Source organism: Rosa rugosa, chromosome 2 (assembly GCF_958449725.1).
Source record: "Rosa rugosa chromosome 2, drRosRugo1.1, whole genome shotgun sequence".
NCBI classification, from domain to species: domain Eukaryota; kingdom Viridiplantae; phylum Streptophyta; class Magnoliopsida; order Rosales; family Rosaceae; genus Rosa; species Rosa rugosa.
Window position 1 is genome coordinate 52,489,930 of NC_084821.1, and position 21,140 is coordinate 52,511,069.

The 21,140-nt window shown below is 38.2% G+C and overlaps 3 protein-coding genes and 1 long non-coding RNA gene across 4 annotated transcripts; 1 reads left to right on the plus strand and 3 right to left on the minus strand.

The window, feature by feature from the left end:
- Nucleotides 1-648: 648 nt before the first annotated feature.
- Nucleotides 649-1,289, minus strand: LOC133728232 (uncharacterized). The gene is made up of 2 exons (XM_062155633.1): nucleotides 1,195-1,289; nucleotides 649-1,085 (listed from the first exon to the last, which is right to left on the minus strand). Exons 1-2 carry the CDS (start codon nucleotides 1,265-1,267, stop codon nucleotides 973-975), a joined length of 186 nt encoding a protein of 61 aa, XP_062011617.1. The 5' UTR covers nucleotides 1,268-1,289; the 3' UTR covers nucleotides 649-972.
- Nucleotides 1,290-1,354: 65 nt separating this feature from the next.
- On the plus strand, nucleotides 1,355-4,503 carry LOC133728231 (uncharacterized). The gene is made up of 8 exons (XM_062155632.1): nucleotides 1,355-1,521; nucleotides 1,616-1,732; nucleotides 2,240-2,433; nucleotides 2,518-2,623; nucleotides 2,754-2,904; nucleotides 3,019-3,158; nucleotides 3,781-3,947; nucleotides 4,037-4,503. Exons 1-8 carry the CDS (start codon nucleotides 1,458-1,460, stop codon nucleotides 4,328-4,330), a joined length of 1,233 nt encoding a protein of 410 aa, XP_062011616.1. The 5' UTR covers nucleotides 1,355-1,457; the 3' UTR covers nucleotides 4,331-4,503.
- Nucleotides 4,504-4,605: 102 nt separating this feature from the next.
- LOC133728230 (anaphase-promoting complex subunit 6) lies at nucleotides 4,606-12,062 on the minus strand. Its single transcript, XM_062155631.1, has 16 exons — nucleotides 11,594-12,062; nucleotides 11,132-11,266; nucleotides 10,613-10,686; nucleotides 10,322-10,361; nucleotides 9,864-9,909; nucleotides 9,503-9,582; nucleotides 9,183-9,364; nucleotides 8,964-9,089; nucleotides 8,642-8,716; nucleotides 8,346-8,471; nucleotides 7,304-7,373; nucleotides 6,611-6,693; nucleotides 5,992-6,105; nucleotides 5,763-5,862; nucleotides 5,112-5,147; nucleotides 4,606-4,922 (listed from the first exon to the last, which is right to left on the minus strand). Exons 1-16 carry the CDS (start codon nucleotides 11,837-11,839, stop codon nucleotides 4,818-4,820), a joined length of 1,638 nt encoding a protein of 545 aa, XP_062011615.1. The 5' UTR covers nucleotides 11,840-12,062; the 3' UTR covers nucleotides 4,606-4,817.
- Nucleotides 12,063-19,673: 7,611 nt separating this feature from the next.
- Nucleotides 19,674-20,191, minus strand: LOC133728605 (uncharacterized). The gene is made up of 2 exons (XR_009855922.1): nucleotides 20,127-20,191; nucleotides 19,674-19,829 (listed from the first exon to the last, which is right to left on the minus strand). It is a non-coding gene; the product is annotated as an uncharacterized LOC133728605 (long non-coding RNA).
- Between the last annotated feature and the right edge of the window lie 949 nt (nucleotides 20,192-21,140).

A 21,140-nucleotide genomic window follows, 5' to 3' on the forward strand; every position in this document is an offset into this window, starting at 1 on the left:
TCATCAAGCATGTGACACAGTGAACTGAATTCTATTCTAGTACCCAAACTAATGCAAACAGCTGGACGAGAAGGGTGCAATGAGTATATTCAATACTTGTTCTATTCGTTTGGTGAGACTGTAAGAGACCATAGTCACCATACGTATCCTCACTCATCCTTTTGTAAATACCGGAAGCAATCAAGGCTTTGCTTGCAATAAGGTAAAGATACTAGTCTTTCCAATCTCTAGCTCTAGCTCTAAGAATACATTGAATTTCTTCAAACCAATAGAAATGCATAAATCTCGCATACAAGTGGAGACAAAGAAGAGAAATATGGTGTTATTGAATAATTGATTGAAGCATGTGTTCTGCATTGAACTAGTAACAAAGATTTCAGAGGGATTTCCCCGATACCTCGGAAGAGGGATAAGTAACCCCACGATATACTCTCTGCAATATTAGAATCACACATTGATGAGCTAACTACATCTTTTAAGTGTCATAATCACCAGCCTTTGGTAATAAAGAACAAATGGGTAGAGTCTGTTACCAGCAGGAAATTTCTTTCGAGATTAATAACAGCCAGCAGGAAATTCTACACTGAGTAGAAGAAGAGTCTCATCAAACCCACAAAGGGCTCTTAAATCATATTAGTATACTTCAAATTAAGAAACAAATCATTTGTGCTCTTTTTTGCTGTATAATTTTAATAACCAAATTACAAACATCTGGTTCACCAAATCACCAACACTGCCAAGCTAATCCAACATTCAGCACCATTCTAAAACTCTAACTTGAGCTCATCTAGAGCAGGACATAGCAACTCAATGAAGCTCAAGCTCAAGCTTATTCCACAAACTCTATGGCCTTAACTAAAATTCCAAGAGATGCAAAAATTGCAACCCAAAATATTCAAAATTACATCCCAATCACTACAGTTCTTATCATCCCCATCACCAATTTCAAAGCAAAAAAAAACACCTGAGAGATCATTCAAGGGCATTTGCGGCATTTTGGGCTAGCTGCTGCTGCTTCTGCTGCTCCAAATTCAATGACTTGCGCTGGAGCTCACGCCATTTGTTAACCCCAACAGTGCAAATAACTACCCAAAACCACAAAACCACCCAAAAAAAATTCATCAAAAAATAAAGTAAAGACTCAAACTTTGTATCAAAGATCAAATCTTTAAGTGAAAAATTGATGAAACTTACAGCCTGCGCCGACGAAATAGAGCAGACGAAGCAGCTTTGGCGCTGGTGGGCCTGCTAGTTCTTCTCCGGTCATGTCTCTGCTTCTTCTTCTTTAGAGAATGAGAATTGGGGAAACCCAATTGGGCAGTAAAAACCTTTGCCCCGAACCCGAAACCAATTCTATTATAAAATTCTGACCCGACCCGGCTCAGTTTTGACCCAAAATACAGCTAAAGACTTTGGCTTTGGGTTGAGAATTTACAGAGAATTAGAGGAGGTCTAAAATGGCGAAGAGAGGAGGAAGCTCAAAGTTGAACGTCGCTGTTATTCATCCCGATCTGGGTATAGGTAATTTCATCTTCTTCTTCTTGTTGGGTTTCATCTTACTTTTGTTATTGAAGTTGTTTTTGGGTTCAAGTGGTTGTGATTTTTGAATATGTAGGAGGAGCAGAGAGACTGATTGTGGATGCGGCTGTTGAGCTCGCATCGCATGGCCATAAAGTTCACGTCTTTACCTCACACCATGATAAAAATCGATGCTTTGAGGAGACCATCTCTGGTGTGTGCTTTACTCTGCTTCAAATTTTGATCTTTGCATATAAAAGTGTAATGGGGATGTATAGTAAAAAAAAAAAGAATGAAGAGATTAAACTGGAGTGTGTTGTTCAACATTTAAAACTGGTGCCCAGTTTGTTTGTTGCTCATAAAATTGCAAAATGGGGTTGTGAACTTGTGATCATTTGGCAGGGTTCAATTAAAGGTTTACATGATGACCCAGTTTACAAATGCAAGAAAAGAGAAGCTTATATATATATTTTTTTTTTTTCCGAGGAAAAGAAGTCATAGTAAACTTTGAAAGATGTCAGCCTCTTCTAAATTATGGGTGGAATCAGAAACCTTAAATAGGATTTGCATGGATATGGATGTTAGGCTTTCGGGTTGGAAAATGAAATTTTCTTTGAGCTTCTTGTTGGATATTTGATAATGTGTAGGACAAAGATATCAGTTTGATTATTTTGCTCAGTTAGTTCATGGTTTGGTTTTCTAATGTCATTCTGTTCTCCAGGTGCCTTTCCTGTTACTGTGTACGGTGCTTTCCTACCCCGACATGTATTCTATCGTCTTCATGCTTTGTGTGCATACCTGCGGTGCCTGTATGTTGCCCTCTGCGTGCTAGTCATGTGGCCGTCTTTTGATGTAATACTAGTAGATCAGGTTTCTGTTGTCATCCCATTGCTGAAGCTTAAGAAGTCGGCAAAGGTATTTGCACCTTTTATTTTTCTACTTTTTTTCTGATGGTGTCTGGTACTGTAGTTGTTTTATGTATTACATCTTTGCTCGCAGGTGTTGTTTTATTGTCATTTTCCAGATTTATTGCTCGCTCAACACACAACTATTCTGAGGAGGATATATAGAAAACCCATAGACTTCATCGAAGAAATGACAACTGGTCTGATTCCTTACCTTGGCTTTATTGTATTCATTGGATATGTCTTTTTCGTATACTTAGTTTTCCTTTACTGTGGATATACACTATATCTTACCAGATTATAAGATAAATTTTAAATATACTGGTGCAGGAATGGCAGATAAGATTCTTGTTAACAGCAAATTTACAGCACTTACATTTGCAAAGACATTCAAGCATCTTGATGCACAAGGAATTAAGCCAGCTGTTCTTCACCCAGCTGTCAATGTGAATCAATTCGATGAACCTAGCAATTCTCCTAAGTAAAGAACATGCTTATACATCTGTTGGTGCAAAGACATTAATTTTATGTCTTTTTTTTTAATTTTTTTTATTTGATTTGGAGACTTAGACTTGTTTTATTTTTTTCCTGGTAGGTTAAATTTTCTCTCCATCAACCGTTTTGAGAGGAAAAAGAATATAGACTTGGCAATTTCAGCTTTTGCCATGCTTCGCACCCTTGAAGGAGATATGCTTCAAGGTCTTAATCTGGCTGAAGCTTCCTTGACAATTGCAGGCAAGTTCCTACTTATTTTCTGTCCGACTAGTCTTACTGACAGAGACCCCATACTAACTAGTAGATAAATCTTCAAAAGTAGGTTTTTTAGGGACATGTGTCATACCTGTTATTAATTACTAGGTGCTTAATCACCAAGAAGTACGCTGTCACCTGATTCTGTGATTAACCTCTCCCTTTAGGTTCATTGGTGTCTTGAATGATTCAAGTAATTTGCAACTGTAATGTGTCAACATGGAACTGTGGGAGAACTCTAGGTTTAGGGATTGTTAGTGCAAGCACTCGAGGGTTGGTTACCTGTCGGTACTGTCGGTAAATTACACACTGGATAACCATATGAGCCCTCCAATCCATATGATCCTTGGTTTCGAAAAATGTGGCCAACGTTGTTTGGGGAATGTATCAAAGTGACCAGCGCCGTATCAATTCCTTAAGAGGTTGATAGTGGTGTGTTAGTGCAACTTCTTTAGGTTTTGTTGTGTCCTTGTTTTCATAACCCTGACCTAGACGTGTCTGTGCCCTGTACCAAAATCAATGCTACTTTTATTTCCAACTTGTTGACATTAGAAGTTATAATTCAAATTTGATTGGTTGAATTTTTCTTACATGTCCATTGTTTTAGGTGGCTTTGACAATCGGTTGAGAGAAAATGTTGAGTACTTGGAGGAGCTCAGAAGTTTAGCAGAAAGGGAAGGAGTGTCCAATCAGGTTAACTTCATCACATCTTGCTCAACAGCCGAAAGAAATGCACTACTCTCCCAGTGCCTATGTGTCATTTATACACCAAAGGTGCAAATTACATGCTTTGTTGTCCTCTGTTGTGTCGATCCAGTATATAGTAGGAAATAACATTGATATAAGATCTCTCAACCTTGCAGGATGAACACTTTGGCATTGTTCCTCTGGAGGCAATGGCGGCTCATAAACCAGTTATTGCGTGCAACAGTGGGGGTCCTGTAGAGACAGTTAAGAATGGCGAAACGGGATTTCTTTGTGAAAGTAACCCAAGAGAGTTTTCCTTGGCTATGGCTAAACTCATTCAAGACCCACAGATGGCACAAAGAATGGGTGTAGAAGCTCGGCAGCATGTTACAGAGTCATTCTCTACAAAAATATTCGGTCAGCATTTGAATCAATACCTAGTTGATGTTGCTCGGGCTAAAGAAGACTGACAGGATTTACATATTATGATAGAATGATAACATAAGTTTTCTATTGCTTGTAACATTACACATTTAAAACTAGTAATTGGTTTGAGCCAAATTAAGGAGAACATAATTCTGCGGGGATTTCACATGAAATGTGTTATACACATCAATTAGCTGCATTTGTGGATCTTGGTATATGGACTGGAGGGCCCACTAAATAGGTTATTAACTTGTTGTGTAGTCCAAGATCTCATTTATGTCAGAATTCAGAAAGGATTTGCCATCAAGGTTTCTAACTCCACAATTAAAAATGTCTTCCATATAAGGATTTCCATTACTTTCTTAGAAAATATTAATAATTACAGGTGAAGACTCCTAGATACAAGAAATAAATTTATCAAAGGGAAAAATAAGATTACATTTGTTAATCTGTCCAGGGCATGTGCTTTCTATTTCACATAGAATACAACAATATATGAGAGAATACTAGTGCAACAAACCTAAGCCTTAATCATCTGAATTCAGTTCTGTGGTCTACATTGCCGTGGCATTCATCTGCTAAAGCTAAACTTAGCATTTCAGTACAGAACTGGTCGTCTGGCTTTATCCACAAAGCCTGCACCGAAAAACAAAGCAGATTCATCAGTGCCGCAGTCAAATTATTCTCTTACATACACCTTTAAGTATACATCACATACAATTCATTTGCTCCATGTCTGACTTAGAATTCAAAGTTTAATACCAGTATACCACATGCATATGCCAAAAAATGTTATGAAAATCACAATGAGAGAGAATTGCTCACTTTATGATAGTGTGTTATTGCTGCAGTAAAATTATCCTGCACAACAGTAGAAAGAAACGAACCATGAGCACAACTATTGTCATCATATTGGACTGGGATACAACACAGAAACTTCATTTATTTATATATCTGTTCGACAAAATACTGTGCTCATGAATTTTGTCATCAACAGAAGTGTTGCTGGTAGTTATCCCTTCAAACTACTATAGCACATAACAAGAACAAGAAGTAATGGCCGGTGAAAAGAGCAAATTAACATGTAAGGGTACACGGTAAAATATCAAGTTACAAGCACGATACAGACAAAAAATCTAGCTAGAAGACAATGAGAATCTACTATTTTGTACAGATTGTACACAGGAAGGAATGAGATTCAAGAAGAACCATTTATTGCAAGTTACAACAGAAGGTCTCTCTCAATCTTCATATGAGAGAGAGAGAGAGAGAGAGAGCAACATCCAAATGCTTGGTATTCAATTTAACACCCATAAACAAAGTGTGCGCAAACACATGCGAGGAGAGACCTTAAAGTTAAATATTTAATGCAGTAATCGAACAGTCACAAATTGAGACATCAGTCTCCCTAATCCACTTCAAATGAAAGAATTTTTTTCCTAAAAGACAAACAAATTAATTAAAAGCTTTATATACCTGCAAATGGTAAGCATATGCAAGACCTGCATAAGTACTCACACTTCTTGTTGATAATGCAAGTGCTTTCTCGTAGTATGAAATAGCTTCATTGTACATCCTGACACATAGCAAGTTTATATAATTAGGCAAAGAAAATTAGTCATACATTGTAGTGCTTGATACCTCAACTTCTCATAAGGTACTAACAAAAGAAATGCAAGGAACTATGAAAATATAAATAACATACTTCAATTTTCGGTATACATGGGCGATATTAACTACAGTTGGTTCCCACATTTCACCTAAAGGGGAAGGAATTTGCGCCAAAGTTTTCTGAAACCACCACAGAGCTTTTTTATAACTGTATCAAAAGATAAAAGTTTCATTAAGAATCACTTGACTTGGTAGAAAAGAGAGAGGGAAGAGGAAACAAAAAAGAAAAACATAAACTTAATGCTGAAGCAACATGATTATATTTTTGTTGTATCCATCCCAAGACCACTTACAAAATCAACAATGTCAGTATTACAAGAAAACAACCATGTACACAAGCATATGCGACTTAAAACCTACTAGAGCCATAATGTGACAGAAGTGACTAATAAAAACAAACCACTAGGTTATAACACATTCAGGCACACTTGAGGATTATAAATTACAATCAAGGCTCACATAAGCCCACTGTTATTAGCAGAAAGTTACATATTTAGCAATAGATAACTTTTAATTTTTTTCATAAGAAACATCGAGCCTCTAGGATCATTTTTTTAAGTAATTTGAAATACATATAACCCTTTGGAAAGTCTTTTACTTTAATATTCAACAAATATCATTTCGGGTTGCATATTTCAGGATTCAGTACTTACTCCTTCATTTGATAAGCAACAACTCCAAGTTCGTTATATACGAGAGGATCCAATGGGCAAGTAGTCTTAGCCTGCACCAAAAACTAAGAAAAGCAAAGGGACATTTTAATACCTGTATAGTAATGCAATAAAAAAATGTTGTTGCAGCATCTATAGTTGTTAGGTGGAAAATGCACAAGAGACAATCAAATGTACGAACTACGAAGTAAAGGTATTCAACATGAGGGAGGGGTTACTTCTAAGATCATAGCCATCTCACTTGTCACTACTGTCATACTTTGATATTCTATGTTGTAACTGATATTTTGAGAACTGGACTGGACATCAAACGAGTACAGTGGAACCAGAGGTTGAACCAGTGACACCAACAATTTAATAAGTATGTGAAGCTTAATAGAAATCGAAACCATTAGACTTTTAGGGATCATGTAAGAATCTAGGTATTATAAAAGGTATAACAGTACTTCATCCAAAACCAACTTATGACACGTATATGCTGTGATATTTGGTTTTTATTTCAGGCTAAGAGATACCATTTCGGTCATTTATATTTATAGGTGCTTGAGCTGACTAGTCAGCGCTTCCCTTATACGATCACATAGACGAATAGACGCGGATTGATTCACACTCGTACCAAAGTCAAGATCACAAAAGACAGTATTCAAATAAACACTTTACAGAACACTAAGTCACCTGCTCAGCAAGTTTGTAGCTGTGGGTTCGCATGTACTCCATTCCAATGTACAAAGTTGGTAAATGACACCTGGAACAGAGAATATCAAGATCTTTGAAATGACAATACATCAACAATACGTTAAGTATGATTACTTGAGAGACATACGAATAATAAGATACTATGTACGTTTACAGCCACAGTAAAGACCATAAATTGTAAATAAACATTGTCCAACTTTGGCACAGGTAAAAATTACAGTATGTCAGAGAATTACAGCCAAGGTCAGTGCTAAGATTTTTCTTTTCTTCTCTTATGACAATCAAAGTTAAATTGTGTTCATTTCTGAATGACAAAAGCAAAGTGTACTTAAGGCTATCATGACTGATGCTAGCCTCTCAGAGAGAGAGCCAAACATGAAACAACATTATATGTTTATAGTAGAACTAACAAAAAAAGAAAAAGAAATCAGAGATATCTTCTTTGCTCTACCATATAACCTCAGAGCAACCAAAGGGACATATCAAGCAAAGTCAATTAATCATACAACAATTTTCACTCAAAAAGCTGTCTTCCCATATAATTTGACAAATGACTCCAATAATTTCCTTACATATTTTCTCAAAGGAGTCATAATTTCCTTACAACAATTTTCACATATTTCCTTACATAATTTCCTTAATACTGCAAAGAGAGCTGATTAGTCATCCAGATTAATTATATATTCTACTGAAACTTCAATTTCAACCTAAAATCTGGATCTTGCAAAGCAATTCTAGAAGAAGATATGGTGGGAAAGTGTAGAGAAAGCATCCAACAAGTAGCCGACAATGGAAATGTTGAAAAATACATATAAACAATAAAAGCATTGATGACATATTTTAAATGAAATGAATATAGAAATTTCACAAACCAAAAGAAAATTCCTCAATTTAACAAAAAGGCAATTAACAATAGCACATATACATAACATAATATCCATCTTCCATGTATGTCCAAGTGGCGGAAGAAAAGGGAAAAAAAAAAACCATAAAGAAAGTACCGAGAGTTACAATAACTTACCCTGGAAACAAACGAGCAGCAGTGCGATAAATTGACATAGCTTGATCTCCCTCATCTTGAGCAGAATAAGCATTCCCATATCCTATCCATGCAGGTGGAAAGTTTCCATCGACATTGGTAGCCTTACTATAGTGTATAATAGATACAAGAGACATCAGAAATCATTCATATATTTCAAACCCAAATAAATCAAAACTTCACAAACAGTAAACGTATAAAATTTCAAGTGCTCAAAACTATCTTCAACCATGCAGGGGCAACCCAGAATATAGGACTAATAATCATGACGACATTACCTGAAATAACGGCGTGACTGATCATACTTTTTGATACAATAATAGTAACAGCCAACAGAAAACCATGACAAAGCCCTACACAGAGAACAAACCTGATTAGTAATAAACTAAATGAATAACAAGAACAGCACAACAGAGAAATCCTAACGAAAATCCAAAATCCTTCCTTTGAGTGGCATCTCAATGGGGTTTACTGCATTCCCCAAACCCCCAAGAAACCACAATCCCGGTTGCACATCCTGCCTCATGTGCACTACCAGTGAACCACAATATATATGTCTATGCACTTAAGGTTCAAGCAGTAAGTGTTTCAACCACTCACTTTTGAGGATAGTCCTTCACTAAATTGCATGCCATAAGATAGAGCTCATTTGAATTCCCAAGTTCCATCGCAGCTGCTAGATGCACTAATGTACTTTTGAGATGGAAAGTGTCTTTTTCAAGTAGGCTGTTAAGAAAAATGACAAAACAGAATAATTATTTGCAGGAGCATTTCATAAGTAGAATGTTGAAGTTTGTTCCAAACCAGTTGAGAACTTACAAAGAGGTAAGTTCAAAGCATTTTTGATATTCACCACACTGATGGTAGTATTCTGCTTTGCACGCCAGAAGGTCAGTGTTGGTTTTCAGAGTGTGAATGAACGAAAGATCGGAAGTGTTACTGTTACATCTCTCTTTTTCAAGTTCTCCAAAGTTTGCTTCTACAACATTTTCTTTGTCATACTGGAAAACACAGCAAGTAAATGCTTTAAAGTAAATCTTTATTAAGTAAAAAGAAGGCCCTAAAAAGTATAAAGATATAGAGATCTTTGATAACTTTCCACTTAAACTGCAGCATATTGGAGTTTCACTTATGTTTACCTTTTTTATCAAGCATGAGTAAAATGACGAAAGCCATCCATCTTGAGGACCAAATTGTATCGATGAAAGTAGACTTGCCTCTGAAATTCAGCAGCAAATCAAAAGGTATAAGTAGAGGATACCATCATCCTCAACCATATTATCGTTTGAGGAAATAAGGCCCAACTCATAAGCATCCTACTGATTACTAAAAATAATATCACAAAAGACCTAAAATAAATTTAAGCTAGTAGACAGAAGAAGAGAACAATGAGACAATCTGGAAAGCGTAATTTAAGAATCAAAATCAATCCAGGATGTTACTTCCATCTATGAAAAGTAAATCTTATTAAAAGAAAAAGATTGTTTTGATGACCCCTACCTTCCTCACATGTCAGCATGTGATTGTCAATAAGACATTCCAATGCCTGAAAAGGAATAATTAAGCCATTAGAAAACATTTGAAGAAAATGAAGATGCTATAGACAGCCCGGCCTTATCTCCTAAACACTCTCACGATCTCAGGGTCCCGCCCCATGTGAAAGAATTGGGGAGAGATATGGGCTCTATTTCTGGAAAATTTAATTCCTTATAGGAAGATTCTAACTACTGTAGTAAAATTCAAATCTGTGAAAGTCCTCAAAAAATCAAGCGATACAAATTTCATGTATTTTAATCATGTTAGATAGGACAAAGCAAATTATCCAGTTGGATTTCAATACTTGTGTAGGCAATGCTACTTCCCTACTTTAGTTGGCCATAAATGCTATACAACACAAGAAAAGAACAATTTAGGCAAGCAAACATCTAAGAGATCCATAAGAAAAAATTCCAGCATACCTCATAACACAAAGGATCAGCTTTGATTGCAGCTTTGTACCTTTCAAAACAAAACACAAAAGCAAATAGAACAATTTAAAGTATCTCTTCAGCCTACATATAACTTTTCTCAACAAAAAGTCACTCGTATAGAAACTATCATATTACTATTAATTTAGGAACGGGCATTTAGTTTAAATTTCACAGCTGCTAGGGAAAAAACCCACAGAGAGCTAGCCAAAAAGACACGTGCAGAATCACAAACACACTTTGAAATTTGAATGGTTACAGTAAGTGAGAGAAAATAATTACCACTTCCGCGCCTGGACACGGTTTTCCAAAGCCTCAAATGCCTTACCGCGTAGAAAGCATATTGCAGAAGCTATCTGTAGCAAGTGAGAATGACACATTCAGTGACAAGAAACCTTACAGAAGCATATTAGTCATAGAACCTAAACATGCCTCTATAGTTTGTATCACTAGTCAATACAAAAGCTACCAACAATGAAAACTAGGATATTCACAAACTTCAACTCACAAAGTATAAACATAGTATTGCAAATGAATTAAGAAGATACATAGTACACCAAAACCAGCTTAGACAGACAACTATGATGTCATATTCCAGTCAAGTCATTAGTAGGCAGCCTGAATAAGGTCCTCCCAATTACATATAGTTATTACCCTCAAATTAACACAAATGTTGTACTGAATTGCTTTAACAATGTGTTTCCTGAGTTTAACAGTTACCGTGTCTTATAGAAACAGTTACTGGACAACATTTCAGATAGCAATGAGGGCGTGCATGAGTGTACTGGGAGAGAAGCTCACATTGATTTCATGATCTTCACCACCTTTATCCAAGTACATGAGATTAGAATCGTTTCTGTCATATATGTTCCCATGTTCATCCACATTAGCGTCACCAAGTATATTAAGGCATTGATGCCAGTCCTTCAGCTCTTCCTGATAATAACACGAACGCAACAAATTTAAACTTGTCAGAACCTAAAACTTCAATGACCCAACTTAGAGCAAAAGACTGCCGATTCTAAATCACCAAATCAAGAACAGTTTGAATATCAACAAAGTAAAGGCAGAAAATGTGTCTCAACAACTGATGAAGTAAAAAAAAATCTCTTACTGCATTCGAAAAATCACCAACATTACAAAATGTAAAGGAAGAACACAATCCCTCTTACACAGTAGCCCATAGAGAAACCAAAAAAGTTGAAAATTTTAGCAAAGCCCAAATCCTGAAATTTGAAAAGAGGCAGTGAGAGCGGGACTCACGAGGCACTTGGCGGCGAGGTAACGGAATCGGAGGTCGCGGTCGACGATCTTGGAGGAGTGGAGGAGGTGGAAGGCTCGACGGTAATGGCGGCCGAGGAAGAGGGCCTGGGCGAGCATGTAGATATCGGCGGGCTCCTTGGTAAAGGCGGCGACTTTGTCGGCGAAGAAGATCGCCGACGAGTAGAGGTGCTTGGTGACGCAGTCTCGGACCACCGCGCGAAGCTTCTCGGTCTCGTGCTCTCTCATTTTGCTTTGAATTGGAATTGGAATTGGAATTGGGTGAGGGTTAGAGAGAGAGAGAGAGGGTTTTGGGGAGGGTGAGATTTATTGATTTGAGCGGGAGCAGGGAGCAGGGGAGGTTTTTGGAGGTGGATTGTGTGATGGGCCAAAAGCTCAGTTGCCTGGCTTTGTTTGTTCATGTTCTGTTTTGGGTTTTGATTTGGGCCCAAGAATCATTATCTGATATCCATGTTCCAAAAACACACACCCAATAAAAAAAATTGATATGATTTAAAAATGATAGATTGTATCTAGGCGAATAGTAGAAATTTAAATAATGCCTTACACATAGTTGGATCATACACGCATGTATAGTAGAAATTCCGTTAAGGGAAAGACAGTTCATTAAGTTGTCTTCGATGAGGATCTTTAAGCAAAATTAAACATTTACCAATTTCCCTAATAAAAAAAAAGAAGATCTTTTTCCTATTTATGAAGTGTTGAACAGTAGGGGCGGCCCTGGGGGTGTTCAAATGGAGCAGCCGCACAAGGCCTCCGGTTTTCGAAGGCCTCTGAATTCAATTTTATAATGGCTTTAGATAAATATATATGTCAAGAATGCTAAAACTCACATAATTGTTGTTTAGTTCAGTTGACAACTCTACCTTAAATTGTCAGGCTTGATTGGTCAAAACTCATGGGTGCTTAGCTCTATTTAATTTTTCCTTTGCCTTTTTGTGATCTTCTATCTTCTTTTAATATTTTTTTTTGTTCTTTTCATTCCTAAGGCCTCTCTACTTTCTTCTTCGATCTTGTGTTATGTTTCTTGACTTTCTTGTTTTTTCTTTTTTTCTTTTTTTCTTTCTTTCTATTTTGCCTTCCTTGTTTATGTTTTTAGGCCTCCACCATTTTTTTCTTCTATTTACACCAAACATTTTTTCCTAGTTATTCTAATTGAGATCGTGATTAATAAGGCATTATTTAAATTTTTGCACTAACCCTCTTAATTTTCAGGACCGGCCCTATTGAACAGTAAAGATATTCAAACAAAAGTAAAACTTTTGACGAGCCAGTGCAGTGGCGAGGCCAGTAGGCACATATCCCTCCAGTCCTCCACCCATAATTACGTACAGTATCTTCAGGCCGGTGTATCGAATTTCTCCATATCTGCTTTCTTTTTCCTAGCTTCTAAGTTTTTGGCTTTCTTTTCCTTCTGTATAATGAAGGGCATACATTTTCATAGGCATCGGCCAAATTACCAAAACAAATTGGTATTTTGCGTCATTACTAGAGTAGTATTGCATACTAACAAACTATAGTTGCATTATCCAAAAACAAACTATAGTTGCATTTTCTCACATGTTTTTTTTTTTCCATTTACGGTTGGTAAGTGTGCGGGTCTGTTACTTGGAAGTTTATATGGAAGCTGCGCATACTACCAGTTTTGAACTTTCTCTAAGCCTATTTTCCATGGAAAACTTCTGACCAATCTGAAAATTCAAAAGAAGACTCACTTCTGATGCTATTTGCCCTATATGTGGACATCACAGTGAGTCTTCATTTCATGTTTGAGAGATATATTGCTCTTGTGCTACTATGGTTTGGAAGCAAGCTGTTGTTCCAATTCAATCTACAGTACCCTCAGTTTGGACGGGTACCTATCCAGAACCGAGGGGCATCAAACTATAACCGATGAAAACCGACCAAGAACCGATGAATACCGAGTAAGAACCGATTTGGCACAGACCAAGGACCGATGGGTGAAGGCTGACCGGGTACCGGGAAATGGACTGTTAAGCAAGCTACTGTGTCGTCTATGCCGGAAGATTTCCTGGATTGTCAATACTTAGTGAGTTGAAGGGCTTGAAGGAGAGAATAATAGCGCCGACCAACAACCGACGAAACCGATTAAGAATCGATTAAAACTGATTAGGAACCGACAATGAACCGATCAAAAACCGACTTGAACCGATGGAAACGGACTGAAGAACCGACTGGCAACCGATGGGAACCGACTAAGAACTGATGGTGATATCTGACGAATACTGGGAAATGGACGTACTGTTAAGCAGCTATTCTGTGGTCTGTGACCGGAGCTACCATTTTATCTTCCTTGCCTTGGCTTGTCGATACTTGAGTGAGTTGAAGTGTTGAAGGAAGCTGGGTTAGTGTAGGAGATGGGAAATGTCATCATATGCGACTTGTGTGGGAGTGATATATAACAAGGGACTAGTTGATCGATCATATTGTGAGCCACGAGCCCACGAGTGTAGAGGCAGAAAGTAGGTCTTACTGTTTAAATTTTTATTTTCAATCTGGTGAAGTTGCTGATTTTGAATGCATGCATCTGGTAGAATTGGGTTGTACATATCATTTCTTACCCTAAACGTACGTCTCTTTCGAAGCCTCATCCCTAGTGATCATTGCTTACCCTATATAATGCATGCATGTCAACCTTTTAATCCAAAAATTCTATAATTTCATGCCCATTGATTTTTAATCAGACTAATGCATAAATGTTCTCATAGCGGGCGTGCCCATACGAATTATTGGCTAGGACCCCCTATGATTTGACGAATTTTGATGAAGTTTCATGCATTTTCTCATGAGGGATATGCTTGCACGCAAAAACAGATTTAAAACTCGCTGCTTTTGATTTTTTGGGTATTCATCAAATATTTCCACTACATTAATCACTTAGCTAATTCCTCTTCCACTTGGAACAACACAAGAGTCGATATTACAAACAAACTACTTCAGACTATATATTTCACTCCAAAATTTTGAGAAGTTCGATATTTTTCTTTACGAATCAGAAAAGTTTCTAATTTCAACCTCATCACACGTCAAATTACATACTTAATATCATGCAACTTTAAAATTAGTACAAGTATAGGTTTGTTTTTTTCGTCACCTTGCTAAGGTAAGTGCCTGATTAAATTTCAAAACTTTTTGTGCCTTCGAGGAATAATTTGATAAGTACGTAAAATATATAGGCCAAAGTTAACTGTAGTTTAGCCAGTAGAATGAGAGATAACGTAGACATAGATCATAACAACAATAGTAAATTCTTTAGAAATTCAAGGGAAAGGACAGATTCATATCTTAAGGTTTAAAATAAGCACCATATATGAGTAGAAACCAGGGTTGCAATGTTGGTGTAATGAAGTTGCAACTTATTGGTATAACTATCCCACAATTTATGGTAGAGTCAGCTCAATAATGGCCACAACTCACAACAAAATAGTTAAAAGGAAAACTTACCAATGGAGGAAGCACTTCTTCAGCTGCCTTGTGAGGATGATAGAAGCCACTAATTAGTAATTTAGGTATTACTAGAGTAACTGACTATCAAGGGTACGTACAGTTTACGTTCATTGGCTACATGTAAGGACAGGCACGTAATAATCATAATAGCTAATTAGTGTCTTCAAAGGAGCAACTGTACTATGGAACGCAAGGACAAGAAGCTGCTGTTGGTTTTGCATGCATGCACAATTAAGTGAGCATTTGTTTATCATCTCTAGTTAGAGAATTGTAAGATTATTTGGGAGGTCAGGTTTTGTCCCCCTCATTACATAAAATAGTGGGCTGTTTGCCCGCTCTTCCAAAAAAAAAAAAAAAATAGTGTAACCTAGCTGAAAATGAAGATTACTTACAAATTGAGACAGAATCAATAAGACCAACAATTCCAAAAGCTAAGAGAGAGATATTATGAACAAGAAGAGAACACAATTAATATTATTATTTCTAGTGGTTGTTTCGGTACAGATATTCGAAGAGGTGGAGAAGAACCTACCAAGGAAGAATTGTACCTTCAGTTGAGGCAGGGCTTGAAACCCGAAATCTGAAAACGGATGAAGGTTAAGTTGGAGAAAAAGGAAGGTGCACGGTTCTCGTTCCGCGGCCAACTCCAAATAATCCCCTTAACAGAGTGATTACTACAACTGTCATTTCTATTCATTTCCCAATTTACTGCTCTTAAAATTTTGAGCATTTTATAAGGTTTTAACTGTTGCCTGGCTCATTCCCAAATAAAAAATAAACTAAAATAAAATATTTTTTTTAAAAAAAACTATTGCTGGTTCTTTTTGTATCTCTTCTGATGTGATGAGGACATCTTCCATATTCTTGACTATGTTAGAGACAACATTGGCTGTTGGATCTGAATTTCAAATGAATGAACCAATGCAACCAAATATGTGCTTAATGTACCAAACATTTGCTTAATATGTTCATTGGCTTCATTTGGTTTCTTTACCTTGGGACCTTTGAGTACACAGTTTTTGTAGTATAATTTTGAGGACAGATTACTGTTGTTTTTCTAGGGATATCATCATAATGAAAGACAGAAAGTAATTGCATAAACAGAATACCGTTTCCCTTTGAATTTCATAAGTAACTCTTTTCATTGCATAATATCTCATAAACGTAAACCCCACTTGCAGAATAGAGCATTACGTACGTACTAGCTATACGCAGTTGGTACCACTAATTGCCATTCTGTTGTGTTTTGGTTCTCGTCTGGTTAACTCTCTGCACGTATTATCATGCATATGAAATACTGAAATAGAACCCCAACAGGATCGGAGGCCGCTACAGTTGCCGGAGGAGGCGTGGGTCAGCTTTTGGCTAAGGTTTATTATGAGATTGCAGAATAAGAACTGACGGGTACCGAGCAACGACAACCGCGGTGCACCAAACAATAACCAATGAAAAACCGACCAACAGCCGATGGGAACCGAACAAGGACCGATGCGTATCGACTAAGAACCGACGAAGGACCGATGGGTGAAATCTGACGGGTACTGAGAAATGGTTCGTTAAGCAAGCTGTTGTGTCGTCTGTGGCTGCAGCTTCATCGATTGTCACTACTCAGTGAATTGAAGTCTTGAAGGAGAGTGTAAGAGCGCCGCCGAAGCTTTTGAAGCTAGCTGGGTTAGTGACTTAGTGTAGGGCCTCGATCAACAACCGATGAAAACCTATCAAGAACCGACGAGGAACCGATTAAAACCGAACAAGAACCGATCAAAAACTGACGAGAACCGACCAAGAACCGATGAAAACGGGCCAAGAACCGATCAGAACCGATGGTGATATCCGACGGTTTCCGGGAAATGGATGTACTGTTACGCAAACTACTCTGTGGTCTCTGACCGCGGCCACCATTTTAATTGCCTTGAATTGTCTATACTTGAGTTCGTTTAAGTGTTGAAGCAAGCTGGGTTAGTGTAGGAGATGGGTATGTCATCATATGTGACTTGTGATAAGATCGAACAGGCTAGTTGATGAGGGATGAACGTACGTACTTGTTGAAAGCTAGCTAGGAGTGTAGAGGCAGGCGAGTAGGTCTTTCTGTCATTTAAATCTTTATATTCAATCTGCGTGTGAGTTGCTGACTTTGAATGCATTTTGTTTGGCCTGTGTTTGAAACTTTGAATGCATGCATGTTGTTTGGCCTGTGGTAGAATTGGATTAATTATATGGAAGCTGCGCAAACTACCAGTTTTGAACTTTCTCTTAGCTTATTTTCCATGGTAACTTCTGACCAATCTAGAAGGTTAAAAAGAAGACTCACTAAATGTGACATAACAATGAGTCATCATTTCATGTTTGAAATATTGCTCTTGTGATACTATTGTTTGGATTTTGGAAGCAAGTTATTTCATGTTCCAATTCAATCTACAGTACCCTCGGTTTGGATCGACGGATACCGATCGAGAACGGAGGGGCACCGAACAATAACCGATGAAAACCGACCCACAACCGATGAAAGTCATGAAACCGACCAGGAACCGACGGATACCGAGTAAGAACCGATTTGGCACCGACCAAGGACCGATCGGTGAAGGCTGACAGGTACTGGGAAATGGACCGTTAATTAAGCAAGCTACTGTGTCGTCTGTGCCGGAAGCTTTCCTGGATTGTCAATACTTAGTGAATTGAAGTCTTGAAGGAGAGAGTAATAGCCGTCGCCGAACCTTTGAAGCAAGTTGGGTTAGTCGTAGGCCCTCGACCAACAACAGATGAAAACCGACTAAGAATCGATTAAAACAGAATAGGAACCGACCATGCAAGAACCGATCAAAAACCCACGAGAACCGATGAAAACGGACCGAAGAACAGACTTGCACGGACAGAGAACCGATGGGTCATGGGTGATATCTGACGAATACTGGGAAATGGACCTACTGTTAAGCAGCTATTGAGTGGTTTGTGACCGGAGCTACCATTTTGTCTTCCTTGCCTTGGCTTGTCGATACAATTGAGTGAGCTGAAGTGTTTAAGGAAGCTGGCCGGGTTAGTGCAGGAGATGGAAATGTCATCATATGCGACTTGTGTGGATGTAATAGATATATATAACAAGATAGTTGATGATACTGTGAGCCACGAGTGTAGAGGCATAAAGTAGGTCTTGTTGTTTAAATTTTTTATTTTCAATCTGCTGAAGTTGCTGATTTTGAATGCATGCTTCTGGTAGAACTGCATGGAATATATGTACATCTCTTTCGAAGTCTCATTCCCTAGTGATTATTGCTTATCCTATATAATGCCTGCTAATTAACATGCTAATCCAAAATATCTATAATTTGATGCCCATTAATTGATTTTTTAATAAGACTAATGCATACATGTTCTCATAGCGGGCGTGCCCATGCGAATCACTTGCTAGGATCCCCCAAGAATACAAGAACACAATTTGATGAATTTCGATGAAGTTTTCTCATTTCCCATGAGAGATATGATTGCGCGCAAAGATAGATTTAAAATTCGCGATTTCTAATTTCTAAGGTATTCAACGATTCATGAAATGCTTCCGCTACCATCACTTTTCTAATTCCTCTTCCATTTAGAACGATAACAAGAGTTGACATCACAAATCCAACTACTTCAAACTATGTATTTCACTTCAAAAATTTGGAAAGTATGAGTGAGAAAAGTTCCGAAATTTTAAACTCATCACAACTAAAATTTCATACTTACTATCATGCAACTTTAAAATAGTACAAGTATGGTTTGTTTGTTTTTTTTTTTTTTTTCCCATCTATTAGACATGGTCAATGCCTAATTAAAATTCAAAATTTCTGTGGCTTTGAGGAAATAATTTAATAAGTAAAATATATAGCCCAAAATTAACTAGTTTAGGCAGTAGAATGAGAGATCATGATTTAATAAGTAAAATATATAGCCGACAACAACAACTGAGGTGCACCGAACAATAACCAATGAGAACCGACCAACAGCCGACGGGAACCGAACAAGAACCAATATGAAAACCGACCAAGACCGATGAAAACCGAGTAAGAACCGATTTGGCACCGACGAAGAACCGATGGGGAAATGGACCATTCAGTAAGCTGCTGTGTCGTCTGTGGCCGCAGCTTCATGGATTGTCAATACTTAGTGAGTTGAAGTCATGCAGGAGAGAGTAAGAGCGCCACCGAAGCTTTGAAGCAAGCTGGGTTAGTGTAAGGCCTCGACCAAAAACCGATGAAACCGATCAAAAACAGTCAGGAACCGATTAAAACCGATCAAGACATATCAAAAACCGACTAGAACCGACCAAGACCGATAAAAAACGACTAGAACCGATGGAACGGAGCAAGAACCAATCGGAACCGACTAAGAACCGATGGTAATATCCAGCTTAGACAGACAACTATGATGTCATATTTCAGTCAAGTCATTAGTAGGCATCCTGAATAAGGTCCTCCCAATTACGTATAGTTATTACCCTCAAATTAATAGCAATGTTGTACTGAATTGCTTTAACAATGTGTTTCCTGAGCTTAACAGTTACCGTGTCTTATAGAAACAGTTACCAAACAACATGTCATATAGCAATTAGGGCGTGCATGAGTGTACCGGGAGAGAATTTCACATTGATTTCATGATCTTCGCCGCCTTTATCCAAGTACATGAGATTAGAATCGTTTCTGTCATATATGTTCCCATGTTCATCCACGTTAGCATCACCAAGTATATTAAGACATTGATGCCAGTCCTTCAGCTCTTCCTGATAATAACACCAACACAACACAATTAAACTAGTCAGAACCTAAAACTTCAACGAACCGACTTAGAGCAAACGACTGCCAATTTATCAACAAAGTGAAGGCAGAAAATGTATCTCAACAACTGATAAAGTAAAAAAAATCTCTGACTGCATTCCAAAAATCACCAACATTACAAAATGTAAAGAAAGAACAGAATCCCTTTTACACAGTAGCCCATAGAGAAACCAAAAAAGTTGAAAAATTTAGCAAAGCCCAAATCCTAAAATTTGAAAAGAGGTAGTGAGAGCGGGACTCACGAGGCACTTGGCGGCGAGGTAACGGAATCGGAGGTCGCGGTCGACGATCTTGGAGGAGTGGAGGATAGGGCTGGGCGTTTGAGGCCGAAAACCCGAGGAACCGATCCGGAAACCCGAGAACCCGACCAGAAGGCTTTGGTGCTTATTTTTACGGTCCGGGCTGAGACCGAACCGAAAACCTTGTTAACGGGCCGGTCTCGGTTTCTAATATATCTAAGTTCGGGTAACCCGAACCGGCCCGATACTTATACCATGTCTACGTGTCAGCCTTTCATTGGCCTTTAAACCCTCGAGTCAAACACGAGTACACGACTTGTCGACCTCAGCCTTCAGTCCTTCACATTGTGCCGTTTTTGCATTTTGCCTCATTCAGTCGAACACGAACCCTAGCCTCCAAATTTCTTCCCCAATTTCTTCCTCAATGTCTCAATCAGTCGATTAGTGAATCGGGTCGATCAATCACTCAATCCTCAAGCCTCTGTCCCAATTTCTTCCCTCAATCAATCATTCGACTCAATCACTCAATCCTTTCCCAGTCTCGGACTCACTCTCCCAATTTCTTAGTTCGCTGCAAAGCATGGCGTCAACTGATACAAGCATGGCTTCGGGAGGCGCTAGAAATGCTATAATTTCGGCAACTGAAACAGTAGAAACACCGGCAAGCTCAACAGCTCTACCACCTGTTGACCCGAATGCGAAGGGGAAGAGGAAGAAGGGTGAGAAGGGCGGAAAGTTTTGATCCGAGGTTATGATTTATGTTGTATGATCATTGTGTTGCATTTTCATATGAAAACAGGAAAGCTAGTGTAAACTGGGAAAGCTGGAATTCTGGAGTTCTGGAAATCTGGAAAATTTGTGTTCTAGGACCGATAGCCCGAAAACCCGGACCGAATGTTTCGGATCGGGTTGTAGTCGGTTTGAGGTGGGAAAAAACTGTGAACCGAACCGAGACCGATTACTCGGGTTCGGTCTCGGGTTCCCCTAAAACTAGGACCGGACCGGACCGTGCCCAGC